The 22281-nt window shown below is 48.2% G+C and overlaps 1 protein-coding gene and 1 long non-coding RNA gene across 9 annotated transcripts in view; both read right to left on the bottom strand.

Moving 5' to 3' along the window:
- Nucleotides 1–3522: 3522 nt before the first annotated feature.
- LOC109272892 (uncharacterized) lies at nt 3523–13900 on the bottom strand. Of its 2 annotated transcripts, XR_002082650.2 has the most exons (4): nt 13760–13900; nt 9268–9379; nt 7434–7506; nt 3523–6459 (listed from the first exon to the last, which is right to left on the bottom strand). It is a non-coding gene; the product is annotated as an uncharacterized LOC109272892 (long non-coding RNA). The 2 variants fall into 2 exon arrangements; XR_002082651.2 differs by lacking the exon at nt 7434–7506.
- Nucleotides 13901–17575: 3675 nt separating this feature from the next.
- Nucleotides 17576–22281, bottom strand: part of RBM20 (RNA binding motif protein 20) — a 196513-nt gene continuing 191807 nt past the window's right edge. For all 7 annotated transcript variants that reach the window (XM_019459411.2, XM_019459412.2, XM_019459415.2 and 4 more), the window contains exon 14: nt 17576–20598. In XM_019459411.2, the coding sequence (XP_019314956.2) occupies nt 20488–20598 (111 nt within the window). In that variant the 3' untranslated portion in view covers nt 17576–20487. The remainder of the gene's footprint in view (nt 20599–22281) is intronic.

Raw genomic sequence — 22281 nt, 5'->3', positions numbered from 1 at the left:
GTTTAAATAAAAAAGCGTAAAAAAAATCTTTTTCCAAAGTCAATGTCTTCTATCATCAAAATCTATTGCAAACATTCATCTGTTAATGCTGATAGGTAATGAGATATGTATATATTCTTTGAAAATGAAAGTTGAATTTCATATAATTTTCATAAAATATTATTCTTTTAATTTTTTTTTTCCAATGAAGCTCAGCCCATGGACAGTATAAAAACAGGGAGTGGGCTGGGTTTGGTTTCAGGATGTAGTTTGCTAATTCCTGCACTTGAAGATAATAGAAAGTAGGATACTCTTGGGGCACCTGGATCATGATCTCATGGTTTGTGAGCTCGAACCCCACATTGGGCTCTGTGCTGACAACTCGGAGCCTGGAGCCTGCTTCAGATTCTGTCTCTGTCTCTGTCTCTCCCTCTCTCTGCCCCTCCCCACTCACATTCTGTCTCTCTCTCTTTCTCTCTCAACAATAAATAGACATTAAAAAAAATTTTTTTTTAAAGAAATTAGGATATCCTCACTCTCTCACCTCAGCTCCCTAAATCCTACACTTTCAAAATCTTGACATTTCCCAGACATTTTCACTCCCTTTCTTGGTGCCCTTTCTTTTCCAAAGGAGGACATGTAGGCTGAGCCTGACAGCTCCCGAGAAGGGGATCAGGAGCTTCGTTATTGCCCAAACGTCTAGGATCAGAGAGTAGAGTCAGAAGAGCTGTAAGCCCTTCCTTTCCCAAGGCTGTGGTGTTAGCTCTTTGCCAACCACATGAAAACCACTGGGAAGGGCTTGCCTGTGTTTCTTCTCCAGCCCAAACCACGGAGCGGAGGGAGGCCTCAGAGCGCCTGTGTTAATGGGAAACAGTTGTGCTAGTCCAGCCCTGTGCACAGAGGGAACAAATTTCAATATCTAAAATCTCACTGCATCCTGAAAAACCTATCATTTGGAAGAGACAACTGACCACAGCACAGAATTCAATGCTAGCAAAATGGCAAAATGCACTAAGGGGACCTCACTTCTTGTAAATATAGAGAGAACGAAGGAGATCAGGGACTTGTGAAAGCATCGATCATTCACTGACTCGTTAGTTTACTCAACAGATCATTTTCAGGGGCCTGTTATGTCCCGGGCACTGTATTAGGCCCCGGGCCCACTGCAGAAAATAAAACTGACAGTTTCTGCTCTCATGGAGTTTAGCAATGACATTTGCTAAAGTTCAGTATTCTGTGACATATTACTAACTTTTCTTGAATTAACATGATTCAAATGGTAAAGTAGTTGGGGAAAGAAGAGATTAAATGAAGTCAATCATGTTACTTTATTCTAAGACTTTAGAACTGTTAGCATGCAGATTTCCACTGAGAATCTCCAAGTGAGGCATGTAGAGAAGGCAGCCTTCACAGGCTGGTTTAACTACGTCCTTTTTGTGAGGAGCATCCTGCGGCACCAGAATCCCATGGAACACAGTTTGGGGAGCATGGCTCTCAGGATCACCGGGTAGAGGCGTGTAGGTTGGGCACTGAATGGCTTTAGCAGGACCACTCACACAGACTATTTATCCAAGGTGCCCTGGAGTTTTCTGACTGATGGACCTGATCTCTGTAACTACAGGGCACAGCATGGACAGCACAGGGTTCACAGGGCTGTCATTCAACTCCCTGCTGCTCAGCTCCCTCCCTCAGAACAGGCCAGAGAGGCTAGTGCTCAGCAGCTGGGAAAACTGACCCAGTTGCAGAGATAGCCTTAGGGTAGGTGGCGGAGAGGTCAAAGTACAACATTCATAGGTCTCCAGGCAGAAAGAAACCAGTAGAATAAATCTAAAAAAAAAAAAAAAAAGTTTTTTAAAGGCCCACACCAAGGTACAGCACAGTTACATGTAAAACTCTGAGGATAGAAAGACACTAAAAGCTTCCAGGGAGGGTAAAAAAAAAAAAAAAAAAAAATCAGATCACACACAAAGGATCTGTTATAAGAATAGCATGGAGTTTGCAAAAGCAGCATTGGAAGTGAGAAGACAATGCAGTCATGCTTTCGATATTCCATATGAAAATGATTTTCGGGGTGCCTGGCTGGCTCAGTCGGTTGAGCGTCCGACTTCGGCTCAGGTCATGATCTTGCAGTCCATGAGTTCGAGCCCTGCGTTGGGTTCTGAGCTGACAGCTCGGAGCCTGGAGCCTGCTTCTGATTCTGTGTCTCCCTCTCTCTCTGCCCCTCCCCCACTCGTGCTCTGTCTCTCTCACTCTCAAAAATGAATACATGTTAAAAAAAAAAAAAAGAAAATGATTTTCAACCCAGAAATTTCTACTAGGCCAGACTCCCAACCAATGTTAGAAGTATTTCAAGAATCACAAAATTCCAGAATTATTACCTCTCAGGCTTTCTAGGAGCTATTTGAATGTATGTTCTGCTGAAAACAAAAGCAAATAAACAAAGAGAAAGGTATGAGCTCCAGAAAACAGGAGATACAAGATAGGAGAGATCCAAAGGGCATCTAGGATGATGGCAGGGACAACAGGTAAGGGAAGTCCAGAGGGCAAGTGGTTCCAATTGAACTGGATGAAGGGACAGAAGAGGATAAAGAGTCTTGGGGGGAAGCTCCAGGCAAAAAAGCAAAACACAAAAAGCAAAAAACAAAAAAACCCAAGGAACCAAGAGATTATCTGACCCTGTGGAAAATCTTAGTTATAGAATGAGAAGACCTATCCATGAGTTTGAAGGAAACTAACAACAACGGAAAGAGGTAATGATTAACAAAATATATATATAAGAAAGGGAATGTGATCAGTTTGCTACTTGGCTCACGAGTGATTCATATCTACTTAACTACAATAAAAACACAAATATCCATTTGGAATGGGAGGAAGGGAGGTTCAGAAGAGTGTAAGCAAGCTAAAATTATCGAATCATCCAAGGAAGTCAATAGTGCTTAAAATTCACTTATCAAGAATGAATGTATGCATATTATTTAGAAACATGGAGTGAAATATCTGAAGGAACAGCTGAAACAACGGAGAGTGGTTGGGAGCCGGTGGGAGGTGGGGAGGCACAAGAAAGTGCCGTTTTTTATTTTTTATTTATTTTTTTTGATGTTTATTTATTTTAGAGAGAGAGACAGAGAGAGGGGAAGGGACAGAGAGAGGAAGACTCAGAACCCGAAGCAGGGTCCAAGGTCTGAGCTATCAGTGCAGAGCCCGATGCTGCGGGGCTCAGGGCTCGAACACACAAACTGTGAGATCATGACCTGAGCCAAAGTTAGACGCTTAACTGACTGAGCCACCCAGGCATCGCGGAAGTGTCCTTTTTTAAAATAAACCTTTTAGCACTATTTGACTTTTTATGTTGGGTGCATACAATTACTTTGACTTTAAAAATAGGGATGGTAGGCTGTTAACCGGGTTGTCATTGGCCAAGTGGCTCATGCCTCTTGTCAGTTTCAAAGCTTGCCCAATTAAAGCTCCTGGATTAATAAAAGCACATCTCACTGCATGTTCTGGGCCTTTGGGACTCAAGGAAGGGTACAAACTGAAAGCGTCAAACCTGAGAATAATGAGTTTACTGACACACAGCACTCTAGGCATGGACCAGAAGCAGAGGGGAGCACCCAGGAACCTGTTAAAAATGAACAATCTCAGGCCTATTGCATTTTGTAAGATCCCTAAGGTGATTCATGTGCACGTGAATGTTTGTACTGGGATGATGGCAGGTGGCAAGATATATAGGGTGGAGGGTCCCATTACAGATGATATTGTATATAGGCCCATTATAAAGTCAGTGGTGACAGATCAAGAAAGTAATGGGGAGGAGGGACATTTTAAGGCTCTCTGGGGCTTTAGAGGTCCCAATCCACATTATAAGAATCCCACATTACAATAAAATGTATATACCTACATATGAGATTAGTTGAATTACAGGAGACTAGTTGACAGGTTTTTAAAAATTAAACATTTATCAATTAAAAACAACAAAAAGTACAGAGTCCAGGGGCGTCCAGTTTAGGCAGGAGTCAAGGACAGGGAGCCTTGGGCCAGCCCAATGGACAAATGGGGCTATTGGTCAGTATCCTTGGTTGCATGTGACATAATTCCAACTCATTGCAGCTAACGCAAAGCAAACAAGTCATTGCCTTTCATAATTGGAATGTCTTCTTCAGTGTTGCAGGCATGCCACCCAGGAATTTGGTCCAAATATTTATATATCTGGACTCTGACTCTGTTTCTCAGTTCTGCTTGCCTTCCTTTTCAGGCAGCTTCTTGCCACATGATGACAAAAGGACAGCTGTCTGTCTAACCTTATAAACAGTCATTCTCTAGTAGCTCTTTCAAATAATGTAGGACCCCAAAGAACTTCTGATTATGTGCACTCTAAAAAAATTTTTTTTTAATATTTATTTATTTTGGGGAAGCTTGGGTGGCTCAGTCGGTTGAGTGTCCGACTTTGGCTCAGGTCATGATTTCATGGCCCGTGAACTCGAGCCCTGGGCCGGGCTCTGTGCTGACAGCTCAGAACCTGGAGCCTGCTTCAGATTCTGTCTCTGTGTCTCTCTCTGCCCCTTCCCTGTTCACATTCACTCTCTCTCTCTCCCCTCAAAAAGTAAATAAACATTAAACAAAAATTTTTTTAACATTTATTTATTTTTGAGAGAGAAAAACAGGGTTTTGACCTGAGCCAAAATCAGATACTTAACCGTCTAAGTGTCCCTGATTATGTGCACTCTAGCTATAAATATTTAACTACAGTAGCAAATAAAACTGAGAAAAATTTTAAAACATGCATAATTCATTTAAAAAAACAATAAGAAATGTATTACATGTGAATTTAAAGAACACATTCTTATGAGGAAATAATATTTTGCAGAACAAACAGTATTTACTAAGAAGAGTGTCATTGTTTTTACATTTTTGCAAATCTCTTTAATTTTAGGATTAAGAGAAGATAGCTGGATTTTCCTATATACTTCTGAATTCATTTTGTTGCAATATGTTGTTTTGGTTGAAGTATGTGAATAAAATCTGGCCTCACAAAGATATGTGGGTAGAGAAGGGAAGAATATTTTAATAACTTTTTCAGATCATTGTGGTAATGCTTTTTGGATACCACACCAAAATTCAATGGTAGTACTGGGGGCCAAGGGCAGGCTGCCCCAGGATGGGCCACTTTAGCATAAAGATTATCTTGAGTTAAAAAGCAATCAAAACCCAGGAGATTCCGGAAAAGTTCTTTACCTCCAACAATGGCCTAAAAAGAATTTAGAAAGAGGACCCTTTCCAAGAAGAGAGCTATCACCGTAGATCACTGCTTTATGATCAGAACTAGGTATAGGCCAGAGAGGAACCTGGCAAGCCCTGTTTGGTCAAAGTCCTCTGTTTTTTTCCATTGTTTCTGAGTGGCCCAGCAAACATTTGTTCACCAAACATTTACTCTTTTTCATTCTTCCTAAGGATTGTATTCTTTCCCTTTGGATATCCAGACCCCTACCTCCTTCTTTTTTGTTCAGAATGACATATATACCTCATTTGCCTGTCTTTGGAATTCCCATGTTTGTATGGATTCCTTGTACGTATACTACTACATTTGATTTTCTTCTGTTAATTTGTCTCATGTCAATTTGATTCTTAGTCTGTCTAGAAGGACCTCAAAGGGAAGGTCTAGATTCTTAGTCTGTCTAGAAGGACCTTGAAGTAGTTACTAAAGGGTAGTCATAGCAATGGGGAATCTGAAGCCATATCAATAAACTTTTCATAGTCTGTTACATTAAAATTCATTGATCTGGGGTGCCTGGCTGGCTGGGTCAGTGGAGCACACGACCCTTGATCCTGGGGTTGTGAGTTCAAGCCCCATGTAGGGTGAAGAGATTACTTAAAAATAAAAAAAATCTAAAAAAAAGTAAAATAAAATAAAATCCATTGATCTGTCCTTCACTTTAATAAGACTTCTACCCGTGAATGATTTTTAAAACATCACGGATGGGCTATTTGAAAAGTATTGGTTCACTGAGTTTTGCAAATCTTCCAATATTGACCCATCTCATTACACAATATCCCATCATTTAGTATCACCCCCTATCTCACCAGAAAAGCCTGTGAGCATGGGGAAACCATTGAGCTCATGGTGAAGATACAGGACTTTTCAAAATTCCAGTTTGTGCTTCAGCGCTCAAATTTTATCGTTGACAACAAAACTGTCATTTGTTTTCCTTGAAATGGCAAGCCCACTTCGTTCATTTCTGAGGAAACGTCTGCCCCATACCAAGTCTGAATAACCACAGTCTGCCAGTCAGCCATTCTTTTCAGCCAAAATGGTATTCTATGAAAAAAGTCACTGGCTCAACTCACGGCGCAAACGATCACATGGGTGGTTTTCATGAGACAATCGTAGTATTTTGTTATGCAGTAGAAGAGCTTTATGTACATGTAGGACTTCTCAGGAACAGATCCCAAGGAGAGATTAGATGGGCATGATGGGGAGATCACCTGTGAAGGAAAAAGAGCAAGAGGTAGAGAAGCAAGGAGACTCTTTGGCCCACCATACTGGTCTAACCCGGGGGAAGGAGAGAAGAAACGTCTCAGATTGCAGTGTAGAGTTCAACAAAGATTCAGTCGGGCCAATGAAGGGTCTTCAAGCCAAAGTCACCCGGTGTTGGAATCCCATGTCAAGAATGAACTTGTGTTGATGCATGATCACTGGCTGGGAGCAGACGGAGAGAAGCGTGGCCGTGGCAAGAACATGGCGGTGGATTCAGAGAACAGCAGATGCTCCCCTAGCGGGAGGTCTGAGTGGTGTATCTTCACGGCTCCCCCAAGCTTTATGGGTACTTTCCATTTCATCACATCACAATATTAGAAACGTGTGTACGCAAGGGTTAAGGCTTAATAAAGTTAATAATTTTTACTGCTTCATCAAGAGATTTCTTAAGTGAAACTGGCTTTGTTTTCCCTGCACATGTGTGGCAATGAAGGATACAATGGCTACAAGTTCACTTTGGTGCCACGACATTGATTCAGGCCAACATATCAGTAATTTTGTCTAACACTGTGCTTGCACTCTTGGTGAAAATGTCAACTTGGAGAAAAAGGCACATGAAAGCTCAATATTATTATAAAAACAGTTTTGACCTTATGAATCCATTGAAATGATCTCAGGACCCTCAGGGATCTACAGAACCACAGACTTACAGATAGCAATCCCAGAATTGGAGTATGGTGGGTTTTGGTTTCATTTTGTTTTCCTATTTTGCGGTTGCTGTTGTTGTTTGTTTGTTTTGGACGGTTCTGCCAAAAGTCACAGAGAAGATATTAACTCCCATATGTAAAGGTTTGTAGGAAAGATGGCAGGAAAAGGAGCTGCTGGATTCCGATTCATAGATCATGCAGGGAGATTATACCCCAAAAAATCCCTTTACCCTCAAAGTAAATAATGTATTAAATTGGAAAAAAAATCCCTTTACCCTGAGAAGGATGGGACAGATCAGCCCACCCAAATCACAGCCAATGGGGTCTCACAAGGAGCGGTTCCCTCACCTGCAGAGGAGGGAAGGGATACTACACAGGCAAAACAACCCTGTACAGTTCAATAGGGTAAAAGAAGTTTGACAATAAATGTCTGGGCTACGGGACAGTCCTATTCCCGAGGGAGCCTGAGGCCAGGGTCAGGCAGGAAAATGGATCACAGCTGAGGAGAAGGCACCCATGCAAGAGCCCAGCCCCTGAGGACACCAGGACCTGCAGACAGTTTGGAAGCACATTAATTCAGCCCAGCAGGCAGGACCATGTAAGCTAAGCTTGGGTTGGGTCAAACTCTGTGTGTGTGTGTGTGTGTGTGTGTGTGTGTGTTTACAGGGGCAGTATTCTACTGTGGCCCCCTTCAACAACAGTGGAGTGTGACTGTTTATGTTTCCTATCTTGGTCAGGCTTGACTCAGGAAATGGAACCTAGTGGGCCCCCAGGGGTAAGTGGTGGAGCAAGGCAGAGGGGATCCACGTGTCAGAAGCTGGGGATGGAGGACAACTGTCTACACTATCCATACATAAATCGACAGAGATTATGGCACACAAGTCATTGCAGTTTTAAAATGGCATTTGTTCAAAGGCAATTCTACCTGTCCAGCCTTCTCCACATTTACCACTGAACACCCTGCATCTTCTACATGTTTATTCCCAGAATGACTGAATCTATCTATCTATCTATCTATCTATCTATCTATCTATCATCTATCTAACAGGATTATAGATAATCAGCTCAACTATTCACCTTCGATGGCCACCTCTTCCCTCTTTCTTGGGTCTGCTCAATGGCATATTCTCCCAGGTTTCCTCCTGGGAGATTCTTGGGCTGCTTTTTATTTAAAAAAATTTTTTTCAATCTTTATTTATTTTTGAGACAGAGAGAGAGCATGAATGGGGGAAGGTCAGAGAGAGAGGGAGACACAGAATCTGAAGCAGACTCCGGGCTCTGAGCTGTCAGCACAGAGCTGGATGTGGGGCTCAAACTCACAGACTGTGAGATCATGACCTGAGCCGAAGTCCGACGCTCAACCGACTGAGCCACCCAGGTGCCCCTCTGGCTGCTTTTTCTTAGACTCCTTTGCGCATCCTTAAATGATGGCAGTCTTCGGGGATGCTGTCATAAAACCTCCCTTCTTCTCAGTAGGCAATCTGATCTGTCCCCATGCTCTCAATTACTTGAGAGCATTTTTTTTTTGTTGTTTGTTTATTTTGAGAGACAGAGAGAGAGAAAATCCCAAGCAGGCTCCACACTGTCAGCATGAAGCCTGATGCAGGACTTGAACTCATGAACCGTGAGATCATGACGTGAGCTGAAATCAAGAGTTGGACCCTTAACTGACTGAGCCACCCGGGTGCCTTGAGAGCGTTTCTTTCTTAAAACCACTGCAAAACCTCCCCCTTCTCCTCGCAGCATGCACAAACGCGTGTTGTGTGTGGAGTCCCCATCTAGGCTTTCCCCAAGAGCCTGAGATAATGGGAATAATTGGTACACTGACACCAAGGCCCTCATAAACACACACACACGCACACACACACACACACACAGGAGGACTGAAATCAGGTCATCTGGCAATCCAGATTTCCAGACTGCGGTGCGTGCCTGTGTGTGTGCACCCCTGTCTAGCCATCTTTCAGATTGCCATTTAAGTGAAAATATTTACGAAGACATTTGGAGAGGCTCTGACTGCAGCCCCCCTGAGAATATGTGGTTGCTCCATAAAATTTAATTGAGTAAATGTGTCCCTACGATGTGCCAGGTGCATGTAGTGAAGCTTACCAGGATGAGAGTCAATGTCCTTCCCTGGAACGGGTGGGGGTGGAGCTGGGGACAAGCACATATGCGACTGCAGTCAGAATAAATCCCAGCAGGTCGTGGAATTTTGAAGACTCTAAAGTAAAATTACCATATTCATATATTTAAACACTTGCAATTTTTCACATTTTGACATTCCTGAAGTCAGGCTGCATCTAACAAATAATTAGCTAAGAATACTTTGTTAGAACTTAATTGGCAGGTGTTTTTTCCTTCTTTTTGAACAAGAAATAAAGATGAAATTTACAACGGATCCTGTCTTAGATTAAACGAAATATGTTATTTGGGTCACTCAAAGGACAATGAGATCAAATATGTAATCTGTAGTAATGTGCCCTTAAATCCCTGCTTCCATTTCTTTTGGTCTCTAACTCTCTAATACTGTACAGCCGGCTAGAAGCCTCTTTGTCTCTCCATCTTGGAATCTCTTTTTTAAATTTTTTTTTTTTAATGTTTATTTATTTTTGAGACAGAGAGAGACAGAGCATGAACAGGGGAGGGTCAGAGAGAGAGGGAGACACAGAATCGGAAACAGGCTCCAGGCTCTGAGCTGTCAGCACAGAGCCCGACGCGGGGCTCAAACTCACGGACCGCGAGATCGTGACCTGAGCCGAAGTCAGCCGCTTAACCGACTGAGCCACCCAGGCGCCCCCATCTTGGAATCTCTACTCTCCACCAGGGTAAGACAGAGCCTCCCTGACGTCTTCCCCACAGAGAATGCATTCCCTTTCCCTCTCCCTCCTTCCTTCTCTCTGGGAATCAATCTCGGCCATCTATAAAGAACACACACATTAGCCACACTCCTCTGATTCTCCCCCAGCCCTGCTCTAATGAGAAAAGAAGGGGCAAATGTTTGGCAGGTAGAGTTTTCTTCAGCAAGGAAGGAGAGAGGCTCTGAATAGTCCCAGAGGAATAACTCTTGGGCCAGGAGTGAGAGAACAGGCAGATCACAGTGTGGGTCTAGACAGAGATGGGTGTACCAAGTGGCAAGGGGCAGGATTGGAGTGTAAATATGATAGAGCATCCTGGGAAGGCTCAGATTTTGAACCTGCATCTGTGACCATTGCTTTCCAGAAGCTTCACATGCATGTACACACGCATGCACCCATGCACGCAGGTGCAAACACATGCGCACATATGTACCTGTGCTTAAACAATTAGCCAAGGCCTTTCTGTCCTCTCTCCCGTATCACCAGGAGGGGAGAAGGCAGGGCCAGGGTGATGGCCTGCTTTCCTGGGATGGGAGAGGCCCAGGGAGGGGGGCCAGGCTGGCTGGCCTGAGGCTAGGACACCACAGAGACTGGAGACCCCTCTCCTCCCCACCTACCCAAACAGAACTAACCACAGCAGGCTGGTCAATATGCTAAAAGAATGGCTGCCACTGGATGGGGCTGCCTCTCAGCTCTGGGGAGATGTGGCTTGGGAAGGTGGCCTTTAGGGAGGAGATCATGCTTCCCTAGGGCCTTGGGACAAGTAAGGGAGAAGCCAAAACGATGAATCTGCAGAGTGGAGAATCTGGCTGCCTGGCTGAGTTCTGGTGTTGGGGTTCTCTGCTTTCACGTTGTCCAGCAGCTACCCGGAGTCTCAGGGTTCTCGTGGCTGGGGAAGGACATTCAGAGAACTTAGGGGGTCCCTGATGTGAGGGTGGAATGCATCTGGCTGACTAGATCCCCCCTCTCTGAGCTGAACGCTGCCCCTGTGCCCAGGTCAGACGAAAAGCTGGTGCTGGGCCTGCTGGGTGTGCCTGGCCCTTTGCAGAGCACTGGGCAGTGGGAACATAAATAAGAAAGGGGAGAGGCCACTCAGGAGGAACTCACAATGGAGCTGCGGAAATCTAGCGTCAACACAGGTGGAGCCCAAGTCCAATCTGATCTGCAAATCCCACCCCAGGGCAGAGCCACCAAAGCTGGCTGCACCCTAGGAATCGCCCGAGGCCTGCTCAGAGCCCGTGGGAAAAGTCGGGAAGGCTTTAGTTGGGCAGTGGACTTGTAGAACTTCTGGCAGGTGGGAAGGAGGAGCCTTGAGACTCTTAAAAGGCTATGTTCACCCTCAGGGCGTTGGGAGCCGCCCACACTGAGCTTCCCGGCTTCCTTCTCAGCCCCTGTTCTCGGGTGACTCCTGGCTGCAGGGTGTGTGTGTGTGTGTGTGTGTGTGTGTGGCTGGAACAGGTCAGGTTTAATTATTAATCATCTGGCTAGCCTGATCAATCTAGACCAAGGTCTCTCTCTTCCAGGGCTGTGAAATCCCCACTCACTGGGCTAAGCCTGTAGGGTTTTCTAGATGCTAGGAGAGAAGGGGGTAGGGAGGTTCCCTGCAGCCCCTGCATCTTCAGGAGGCACTGATTAGGTGCAGGCACTAGGCAGGCAGGCGTGGTTTCCAAGGAGCAGGGTGAACCCAGGCCATCCCCCCAGTGTTGACACAACTGTCATAAACTGTGCTTTGTTCCCGGCCCTGCCTGCGGAAGGTCCCTGAGAACTGGGTGGGCCTGGCTAGGTGGGGACGCACAGTGAGGACAGATAGGTTTGGAGAGGGGACACCCCTGGGGACACGGAGGGATGAAGCTGGCGTAGGAAGCCCAGCTCTGTGGCTATAGAAGAATCCAACTGTTGAAAGGCCAAACTTCGGCAATCTAAGCCAGGCTTGTGTCTCCAACAGCCAGAGCTGCCTCCCAGTCCCGGGTGGGTGGGAACCCCGGAGGGCAGGATGGACAAAGCCAAGGGCAGGGGGCAGGTGCCCCCTGGTACCACTCCAAGGACACATCTTGCTCCTACAGCCAGCTGGTAACTGAACAGAGACCAGGGGCTCAGAGACGAGGATGGGCAAGGGGGCTGCTTAGTCCTTCAACTAACAGTCACTGATACCTATTCTGTGGCAGGCGCAGAGGGGGTGGGACACATTCCCTGCCCTTGGAGACTCACCGGCTAGTGTAGACCCCACCCATAAACTGATCCCAAGGACAACCTGTGAAAGAGGGACCGTGTCCTGGGACACAGCAGGGGAGCCGTAACATCTGTAAGGAGGTCAAAGAGAGTCAAGGAAGGCTTCTTAAAGAAGGTAACACTCACCTAGCATGTTAAAGAAAGTCATAGTTTCCAAGCGGGGGAAGGGTGTTCCAGCCAGGGGGAAGACCACGTGTAAAAACAAGGAGCTGAGAAGGGCCTGTTTGGGGAGGATGAGGCATGGAGCAGGGCTGAACCAGAACGGTGGCTGTGGGGGCGGGAAGTGGGCGGAGATGATGCAGACCTTAGGAGGTGAGGCGCCCAGCGGAGGCACCCAAGGGGCAGAATGCAGAGACCGGGGTGGCGAGTGAGGAAGCACCCACAGATGCAGCCCCAGCCGGGCGGGGGGCATGGGGGTGCGCACGGGAACAGCACCCTATCTCCAGACAGGCCCGGGGCCTGTCGCACTGGCACTGTGGGAAGTACTGGGACAGACAGACCACCGCCCCTTGTGACCGACGGGGAGCCGTTTCCCCCAGGCCTCCGTGTCTCGCTTTGGCTCCAACAACCTCAGGCAAGCACAAGACACAGGTCAAATGGGCAGAGGGGCAGATGGAGGTGGCAGGAGGTAGACATTTGCCCAAGCCTGAGTGAATTCACTGCGGCTCTGACACAGGGACCCAAGGGTCCCGATTCTCAGCCCAGGGACCTGCCTCTGAACTGGAAAGTTCTCTCCCTTCTTGTCTTGCAAACCGGAGGTGCCCTCTGAACCCCTCCTCCCCAGGGTCGGTCCTCATCAGACAGGTCTGCGGCAGCCCAAGGATCAGCCTGAAGGAGTCGGCGCTTCCCAGTCAGGCTGGGCTTCCTCCTGGTGGTGTCAGACCCAGCAGAGAACCTCAAAGAGTAAATGTCTGCGAGGTGTTCCCAGAACCCAGACCAGCAGGATCCCCACCCAGAATGCTGGGGTGGCAGGTGACAGGGATGACAGCAGCAGCCTCCTCCTTGTCCTACGGACTTGGCTCCTGGAAGATCAGCTAAGTACCAGGAGAAATTTGAAAAACAGTTTGGAAAAAAAAAAAAAAAAACCCACAAATTTGAGCCAGCACAACTGGCTCAGGTGGGCTAGGCAGGCATGTGCAAAGATCAGGTCTTTTGACACTGGGAAGTGTCACCCTGACATGAGGAACCCGTTCACGCAGACTAGAAATCATCCACTGGTCTGTTCTCCTGTGTACGGCTGCCAGCTACCTAAGGATCTTTTCCAAGGCTCTCAGTGTCTCTGCCCACATCATATACAGTCCCATAAGAGAATTCTAGAATACAGAGTCGAGTAGAACAATTTCCCCAAATCACCTGGAACACTTCTTCTAACAAGGAAAGCCAAGTACTGGACACTGCTTCCTCCTTTTGCCTTGGCTCCCAGGAGGCTCCCAGTCAAATCTCATGAGTATTCACCATGGCTCCATCAGCCCTTACAACTCACGTACTTGCCGCCTTCAACTTTTCTCAGCCCTCACCTAAAATTTTTCTGTTGGTAGGGGCGTCTGGGTGGCTCAGTCAGACTTCGGCTCGGGTCATGATCTCACAGTTCCTGAGTTCAAGCCCCGCATCGGATTTTGTGCGGACAGCGCGGAGCTTGGAGCCCGCTTCAGGTTCTGTGTCTCCCTCTCTCTGCCCCTCCCCTGCTCATGCTCTGTCTCTGTCTCTCTCTCAAAAACAAATATTAAAAAAAAATGTTTTTTTCTGTTGGTTCAATCCGGTCACACGTGGCCTGGGTTGTATATCATCTCAGCTCCTTGTTGGCAAGAGGTGGTGGGTAAATAAACAATGAAGTTTCACTCAGGAAAGAGAGGTTGAAAGGGCAAAGGCAGGCCGGCATGCTGGGGCCACGGGAAATCCCCTTTTGATCACACCCTTGTACCCCCAAATTACCCGAAAACAGAGACCACGGTGCTCTCCTCCCCTCCCTGAAGCAGGAGGAACTGGAGCAGCCCCCCACCCCCTGGGCCCTGCTCCCCTCTCACCCCTAGATCCAGCTCCCCTGGCAAGCTCCGCTGCCTGGGGACAGGAAGAAACTGCTCCTTCGGTGCGTGGGGCCTTCTGGTCTGTTTTTCTGCAGGGGGGCCAGTGGGGCCTGCCTTTAGTTACTTTCTAAGGAGGGCAGGTGTTGAGATCAGTTTCAGGCATTTAGCAACCCAGGTGTCAGTCATAAGACCTGAGGACAGCTAAATCGGGCTCTCCCATCATCCCGTGCCCGCTGTTCCTGGTGGGCCTGCTCTAGAGGCTCTAGGGAGATGTGGGAACAGAAGACTCCAGCCCTGAGACAGCCAGTGGAGAAGAGTCATTAAAAGCATGGTTTGAGAGTCACACGGACCTGGGTTTGAGCCCCAACTCGTCGTTTACTGGCTCTCTGACCCCCAGGACAAACCACTTTGGGTCCCTGAGCTTCATTTGCCCCATCCGTGAAACGGGAGAATGACAATGACCGGGCCAAGAGAGCACAACTGAGTGTGGCACGTAGACCTGCTCGCTAGTCTCCGGGGCTAATGTTGGTGTTAGTGGTGGCTCTCATGGTGGGAGAAAGAGTGTGCGAGCCTCACGGTACCTCGCTGGTAGTGACATGGCCCTGGGGGAATGCCCCTGTCCTGTGGGACTCCAGTCCCCCAAAAGGCCTGCTGACTGTGCACAGCTCTCTGTCCAGAGGGGCAGAGCTATCAGCAGATCTCAGGGGGTCTTCTTCTTTTTTTCTAATTTTTTTTTCAATATTTATGTACTTTTGAGACAGAGAGAGACAGAGTGTGAGCAGGGGAGGGGCAGAGAGAGAGAGGGAGACACGGAATCCGAAGCAGGCTCCGGGCTCCCAGCTGTCAGCACGGAGCCCAACGCGGGGCTTGAACTCACAAGCGGCGAGATCATGACCTGGGCCGAAGTCGGACGCTCACCCGACTGAGCCACCCAGGCGCCCCTCAGGGAGTCTTCTTACTAACCAGTATCCTCAGCCATTAATAAGGACAAAGAGACCATTGGAAAACGGACTTTTGCCTGAGCACAGGCGGTATAAATCCAACTGAAAAAATCCTGACACGTGCCCCAAACCCAGTCTGGTGACCACCCCTTCCACCACCAGCTGCCACCATCTCCGTCTGCCGTGGCCATGAGAATCCTCCTTCAAGCCTCTTTCGTGCTGGTGTCTCTTCTACCTTGAATGATCTCCATTCACATCTTGCCTGCCCTTCCCCCAGCAAAATAAATGCCCCTTCTATTCCAGGCGCTGCTGGGGAAGTCCCTGGTTGACTTCGAGGGAAGTGTTTTCAAAGTGTGAGCAGAGGACTCCGCCTGCATTGAACCACCCACAGCCTTGCTTAAATGCAAGCATCCACGTGCTCCTATGACCGAAGGAGACAGAGTCTCCATAGATGGGCCAGGAATCTGTATTTCTAACAAGTTCCCCAGGTGATTTGGATACACCCAAAGCATAAAACACAGTGATTTGTCTTGAGTTCTCCCTGAGAATCCAAGTCCAAGCTAGGGCTGGGCCTGGAAAATTTGTGAAGAATCTAACTGAAACAACCTAGATCCCTGGGTGTCCTCAGCAGGACCACCTGGGTCATCTGGATGCTCGTCTTGATCTAAGCTGTGTCCCCTTAGGCAAATCACTTCTCCTCTCTGCGTTTTCTTACCTGCGAAAAGAAGGACCACCTGGGTCATCTGGATGCTCGCCTTGATCTAAGCTGTGTCCCCTTAGGCAAATCACTTCTCCTCCCTGCGTTTTCTTACCTGTGAAAAGAAGGACCAGGACTTGACAGTCCCTGTGTCCCTCCTGTTCTGACCTGCTTGGAAATCCGGTTGGGATAGGCTCCTTTGTAGTGGGAAAGGAGAATGAAGGGCTGTTGGGGGTGAGTCCAGATGTCCTACTGCCTCTGCGGACAGTCAACAGTTGCTTGCTAATGATGTTCCAAGTGGGGGGGGGGGGGGAGCAAGATCAGTATCCCAAGTAGCCTGGCCTAGTCAGGGACTATGAGAAGCAACCTCAACGTCTAGGCCATGGCAGAGTTGAACCAGGGGCAGTCTGGCATTGATCCTTGGAAGAGAAGTAAGCACAGAGAGTGCGTCTGAATATCAGGGCTCCGGCTTGGTAGACTGGCTCAGAACCAGGTTCTAGGGCCTTTAAGAATATCAGAGAGAAAATGGGAACACTCAGGCAAGGGCAGGAAGACTGCAATTCACAGAGTTCCTGGCAGGACATCTCCACTGCACAGCTCCAGGGAGGGCCATCTTACAGAATACAGTGTGCAAGTCCCCCCCCCGCCCACCGCCCCAAGAGCTATGCCTCGTGGAGCGACATGCTGGGTCTGGCACCAGGGACATAACCAGACATCCTGGATCCCGAACTTGGGGCAGAGGACAAGCTCCAGGCCCATTCACTGCTTTGGCCAGCTGGGGCACAGCCAGCAGTGGCAGGGAAGGATGCTTCTCCACCCCTCCTGGTTGGGAAGTGGAGGCCTGAGCTCAGCTCCCGGATGGCCACAATAGGCTGAGGGTGGGGCTTGGGAGCAGCAACAGGCTTGACAGGAACTTTCCTCAGATCTACAATGTGCTCTAGCTAATTACAGGCGGCCCCACTCACTTTGCCCTCTAGGGCCAGACTGTCCAGCCCCTCCCCGCTGACTTGGGAACACTGCCAACAGGAGGGAAGGGCCCGACACAAGGTTCCAGGCCATTCAAAGAACTGGCCAACTGGGCCCGGGAGACTGGCCTTGTTTTGCTAGAAGACGTGGCTGAGGAAGAGCTTAACATTCCAGAAGGAAACAAGGTTCAGGGCTACGCAGTGAACCACGTGTTTTCACCAGCAATTACCTTAAACCTGAAACAACCCAGAGGTGATTTATACTATAATCCCCCTTTATGCCTGAGAACTCAGGACTTAGGAAGTCACAGGGCTAACAGGTGCCCGGGCTGGGCATCAACCATCAGCTGAAGGAATGGCCAGAAACGAACCGACTTGTCCTGGTGCAGGACAATGTTGTTCAGCCCACTAGAAGAGTCGGGGCACTAGGCAGTAGGAATGAGGGGCTTATGAGAGGCCAGGAGATTTTTCTACCTGATACTTCAAAAGGGACAGCAGCTCCCCACTCTCCCAGGCTTAACTCTTCTGGAGGTCTACCCGTAAGAATCTCTGATTTCTGAGCTCCAAGTAGAAGCTGTTGTATCTTTTCTGCTCAACATTTTAGAGACATTCTAGATTCGGAGAGGGACCAGATACCAATCTCTGTGCTCAATGAGCTTCCCCCAGCCACATGTCAAAGGAACCCTGCATGACCGACAGCTACCCACAAGCTTTCAAATTCTCTTTATTAAAAATCTTTTTTTTTTTCTTTTTGTAAAAACAAACATGGCGGTCAATTATACAGATCAGGAAAAGCGATGACAATTTATAAGACACTCAACAAATTCCAATACTTTACAAGTTCAAGCTTAACTAGTGTTTTTCTTTTTCTTTTTCTCATAAGCTCAAAAAACAAACTCTGGTCCAGTTCAAGTACATTCTAACAGATCACAGCCTCACACTTGTCCAAGAAAGGGAAACCCGGATAGTAATGGCTGTTCTCACACCGACATCAAATCTACCAAATTCTTTGGGAATAACATCTGGATATACTTTATTTTGGGTGTTTACAATGAAAAGTACATCGGCCTTTTGTTATCTTAACCCAGGGTACAAATGAATCTGTTGCTCAAGGTAGCAGCTGCTCTCAAACAAGCTTTTTGGGGAGACACTTTGAAATGTTTGACAAACACTGAAGAAAAGCTTTAAAAAATAGATCAGTATTTTCCTGGTTTTCTTTAATACTGCCTTGTGTATGACACATGTAGGAGCAAGGAGTGCAAATTATAGAGTGGGTAAAGGACCATGCCAATGGAATTGTATAAAAATAAATAGAAATAAATATATATGTATATATATATATATATATATATATATACACCAATACAGAATCTTAGATGATTTTTAAACTGAAGGTTCTGATTGAACGCAGAGAGCCTCTCCTCTCTCCCTCCCAGGGGCTCTTGCCAGATTTGCAATATGGAGAAGGTCAGTCTATCAGCAAGGGAGCCATTGCGCTACTTGGGAATGAGGCTGTTTGAACAGCTATCCTGGTTTCCATGGAAACAGTGCTGCGGGGATGAGCCCGTGGGGTCAGCTTCCACTTTGCTGGGAGAAAAGACTGCCAGCTTCTCTGAAAACGCTCAGTTCCAGCCTCTGACGGAGGTGGTAGGCTTTTCCCAGCAAGGTTCCCGAGGAGGCCGGGGAGCTGACCCTAGACATCCCCCAGGTGGGAGGAAAGACAAATAGGGCCAGAGATTTTCCCAGAAATGGAGGAGGCTGGTCTCCAGAACACCAGGTAAAAACCTGTGGAGGCAGCTAGAGCTGAGCCACCATTTTCAAAGCCCACTCTCTTGGAGACACCAACCTTTCCGAGGCCCCCAGATGGCCTAATGCCAAGGTCAGGCTTCCTGCTTCCTCCAGCCTCTCACTGCTCATGCCCAGGGGCTGGCTGGTCTGCCTCGGGTACTTGCCTTCACTGTTCTCTTTGACAGGTTCCCCGCAACTCTTCTCACCAGTGACCATGTGCCCCAAGGTTTACGCAGGATCATTTTATACATTTTATATTCTATATTTCTTTCTTCTCCGTGCCTCAGACTTACTGATAAAATGTCAGTGTCAAACTCAGATGATTTTTCTATTCTTTCACCATTAGTGCAGAGGACAGAATGTGCAGTATAGGTATCTACCATAAAAAAATCTCACCTACTATAACAATTGCAAAAAATAATAGAAAACAAACAATCCCTTCCTGGTCTCTCTCTCTCTGTGGTCAGGAATAGAAACATAGGAACCATCTTCTAGGGGCTGAGCCAGGGAAGTAGCTTATTAGCTTGTGGAAACAGCACAAGGCTCCCCTCTTACCTTCTTGAGGTCTTCCCTACAGCCGTGGCCAAGCCTAACACCTCTGTCCCAAACGCTCCCGATGGAATATCAGACCCTCTAGTCTCGGGCCTGAAGGCACTGACCTCTAGAATCAGAAAACCATGCAGGAAGAACAGTTCTGTTCTTCATAACACTCCACATCAAAGTCTGCACATGGGGTCCTCTGAAATGCCCCTGACCTCCTGCCCCCCTATAAATACTTGGCAATCCCGAAATGCTGCTCTTCAGTCCTGCAGCCTTGCTCTTTCCTTAGCTTCTCCACCGCCCCCCACCCGCAAAGACCATTTTAGAAACCATCCCACTGAGAGGCTGCTGGGGCCCAGAGTGCAGGCACCAAGAGCGAGTCAAAGACAGATACCATTTCCTTATTACGTGTCTCTCAAGCAATGTGACCCATGGCTGGGAGGCCAGCATCTGACCCAAGCCCACACCAACTACGGTCTCAGCTGAAGGGAAAAGACACTACTGTTTTAATTTTTTATTGAAGTGAATCTACACCAAATTCATTGTCTGGAACAGAACCAACCCTGGTACCTCCTGAAATCCTGAGGACAGAACTAACTTTGTGGGGCGGTGGGCGGGGGGGGGAACTTAACAGGTTCCAAAATGAAGAGTGGTTTTCCTCCTCTGTGGAATTCATTAACTTTATTTTAAGGCATGAATCTGATGGGCTTCTAGAATAGTTGAGAGGATGAAAGAGTTATTAAAAATGGGGGCTTTTCGCAAAAGTGGTCCCGCTGGAGAAACTCCCAGCTTCTGCCAACGGATGGTCTAGGGTGCCCCCCTCTCCGGGACTGCAGGGCCCGACTCGGCTCCCCTGCTCAGAACGCCAGGCAGGGAAAATGCTCCAGGCTCCCTGAAGTGGTTCTTGACCCAGGGGTTTCTGTGAGATCTCTTCCTTGGTTGATCCGGCTGGCCACCAAGAATTTGGACACCGTGAAAATCCCTGAGAAGTTGGGTTTCATGAAAAATAAATGACCCTTGGCACAGAAGGTGAGAGGAGGAGGGGAAAGAAGAGAATCAAATTGAAGGAAACAAGAATCAACGGGGAGAGAGAGGGTAGCGCTCGGCCACTGGACACACGAGGTGACAGCTCTCACCAGGGAGACACTTGAGGGGCGATTTCATGAGTCTCCGAGAAAAAGCTCAGGCGGCCTGGTTTGCCTTCCTCCCAGGCTTTAGCTCCTGTCCAGGATGTCAGGAAGACCCCGTCTCAGAAGGCCGTCCTCTCCCGACTGAAGTCGCTGCAGGGGCCTAGAGCTTCTTCCTCTCAAAGTGTGGCACGATGCCGCTGTCCTCGGGCCTTGGGCTGCCTGCCCCCTCGGTCTCCTTGAGGCCCTCCTCGGCCAGCTGGGACAAGTACTTCTGCAGCGGGAAGACAGGGAAGGGAAGGGAGAGGGTTAGCGGTGACCTGGCCAGAAAGGAAATGAGAGAAAAGGGAGGTATCTTAGCCTCTTCTCCTGTCTTGTCTCCCAGTGGGTGGGACCCCCCTCCCTACCCTCCCCAGATCCTTCTGAGGCTACCGGACCCATGCTAAGCTCCCCCACCCCAACTCTTTGCGTTAGTTTACAAGTAATGCATGATTCTTGCAGAAGACATCTAAAACACAGATCCTAACAACAACAAACAATTCCAAAGCCCTTATCCAGTGCAAGCACTGCTCTGTTTTTCTTATAGAAACTCATTTAGGGGCACCTGGGTCTCTCCGTCGGTTAAGCGTCCGACTCTTGATTTCAGCTCAGGTCATGATCTCATGGTTCGTGAGATTGAGCTCCATGTCAGGCTCTGCACTGACAGCATGGGGCCTGCTTGAGATTTTTTTCTTTCTCTCTCTTGCTCTCTGTGTCACCCCTGCTCACACTCACTTGCTCTCTCTCTCTCTCAAAATAAATAAATAAACATAAAAGAACCCACACCTCATTGAATTACAAAGACTACTTGTTTTCCAGGAGAGCTTCAGCACCCAGGGGCTGTGTGTATGACAGGTGGAGGGAGAAGAAGCCCGCTAGACCAATGGGCCTCCGGGAGGAGAGAAGCAATGTCCTTGGATTGTCCAAGGATTGTGAAGGACACCCTGCAGCCTCTCCTAACAACCTGTCTCCTGGTGGGTGGGTGGGCAGGCTGAGTGCCCTGGAGGTCCTTTGCTGGATTCCTGTTCTGCTGCTCACACGGCCCCCCAAACACTCACACGGCCCCCCAAACACTCGCCACTATCACTGGCCCCCAGCCAAACGTCAGGCCACGCTTGGGATTCTAGATTCCATGCAGTGAGACACAAGTAGAAAGGCCTAGGGCCCCAGCTGGGTCCTCTGACTGCCAGGGCAGCAGGGGGCAGTGCAAAGAGCACTGGGTGAGGAGTCAGCAGGGTTTGGTCCAGCGCAGTGGTCAAGTGTGTGGGCTCTGCCATCAGATGACCTGGGTTCAAATCCTAGCTCTCAGCAGGCAAGTGACCCAAGGTCTCTGACATCTGTAAAGTGTGGGTAGTAACAGTATCTACCACGTAAGGTTGCTACGAGGTCCAGGGAAAGTACCGTAAAGCACTTAGCATAGTGCCTGGCACAGAATAAACGCTCTGTAATGTTGCCCTTTATCATGAGTTGCATCAGGCATCTGATTCCGGGTAAGTCCCTCATCTGCTCTCGGCTCTGCTAACCTGGTCAGTGGGAGAAACAGTGCCTTCCCTCCTCTCAGGGTGATTCTGAGGGTCAGATGAGGGGATGTGCGTAAGACCACCTGCTCTCTCTAGAACAGACTGGTCGGCTCTGAGAGGTGGGTGAGCCCGATGGCGAGGGCGGCAGACAGACCAAGGGTCCCTGTGGGCCAGGCTGCTGATGGAGGCCTGGTTTGCCCTCCACCTCATCTCAGGAAGGCAAGTGGGTGATGCACTGTTTGTGAGCTCTGGACCTGCAACCAGGCAGGCACCTAGCTTATCTCTCTCTCTCTCTCTCTTTTTTTTTTGGGGGGTGGAGAGAGAGAGAGAATCCCAAGTAGGCTCCACATTCGGCATGGAGTCCTACTTGGGGCTCAATCCCATGACCCTGGGATCAT

This window comes from Panthera pardus, unplaced genomic scaffold, assembly GCF_024362965.1.
Source record: "Panthera pardus isolate Hobbes unplaced genomic scaffold, ASM2436296v1 HiC_scaffold_22, whole genome shotgun sequence".
Taxonomy (NCBI): domain Eukaryota; kingdom Metazoa; phylum Chordata; class Mammalia; order Carnivora; family Felidae; genus Panthera; species Panthera pardus.
The sequence above is the reverse complement of the archived record's forward strand: the minus strand, read 5'-3'. Positions and strand labels throughout refer to the sequence as shown.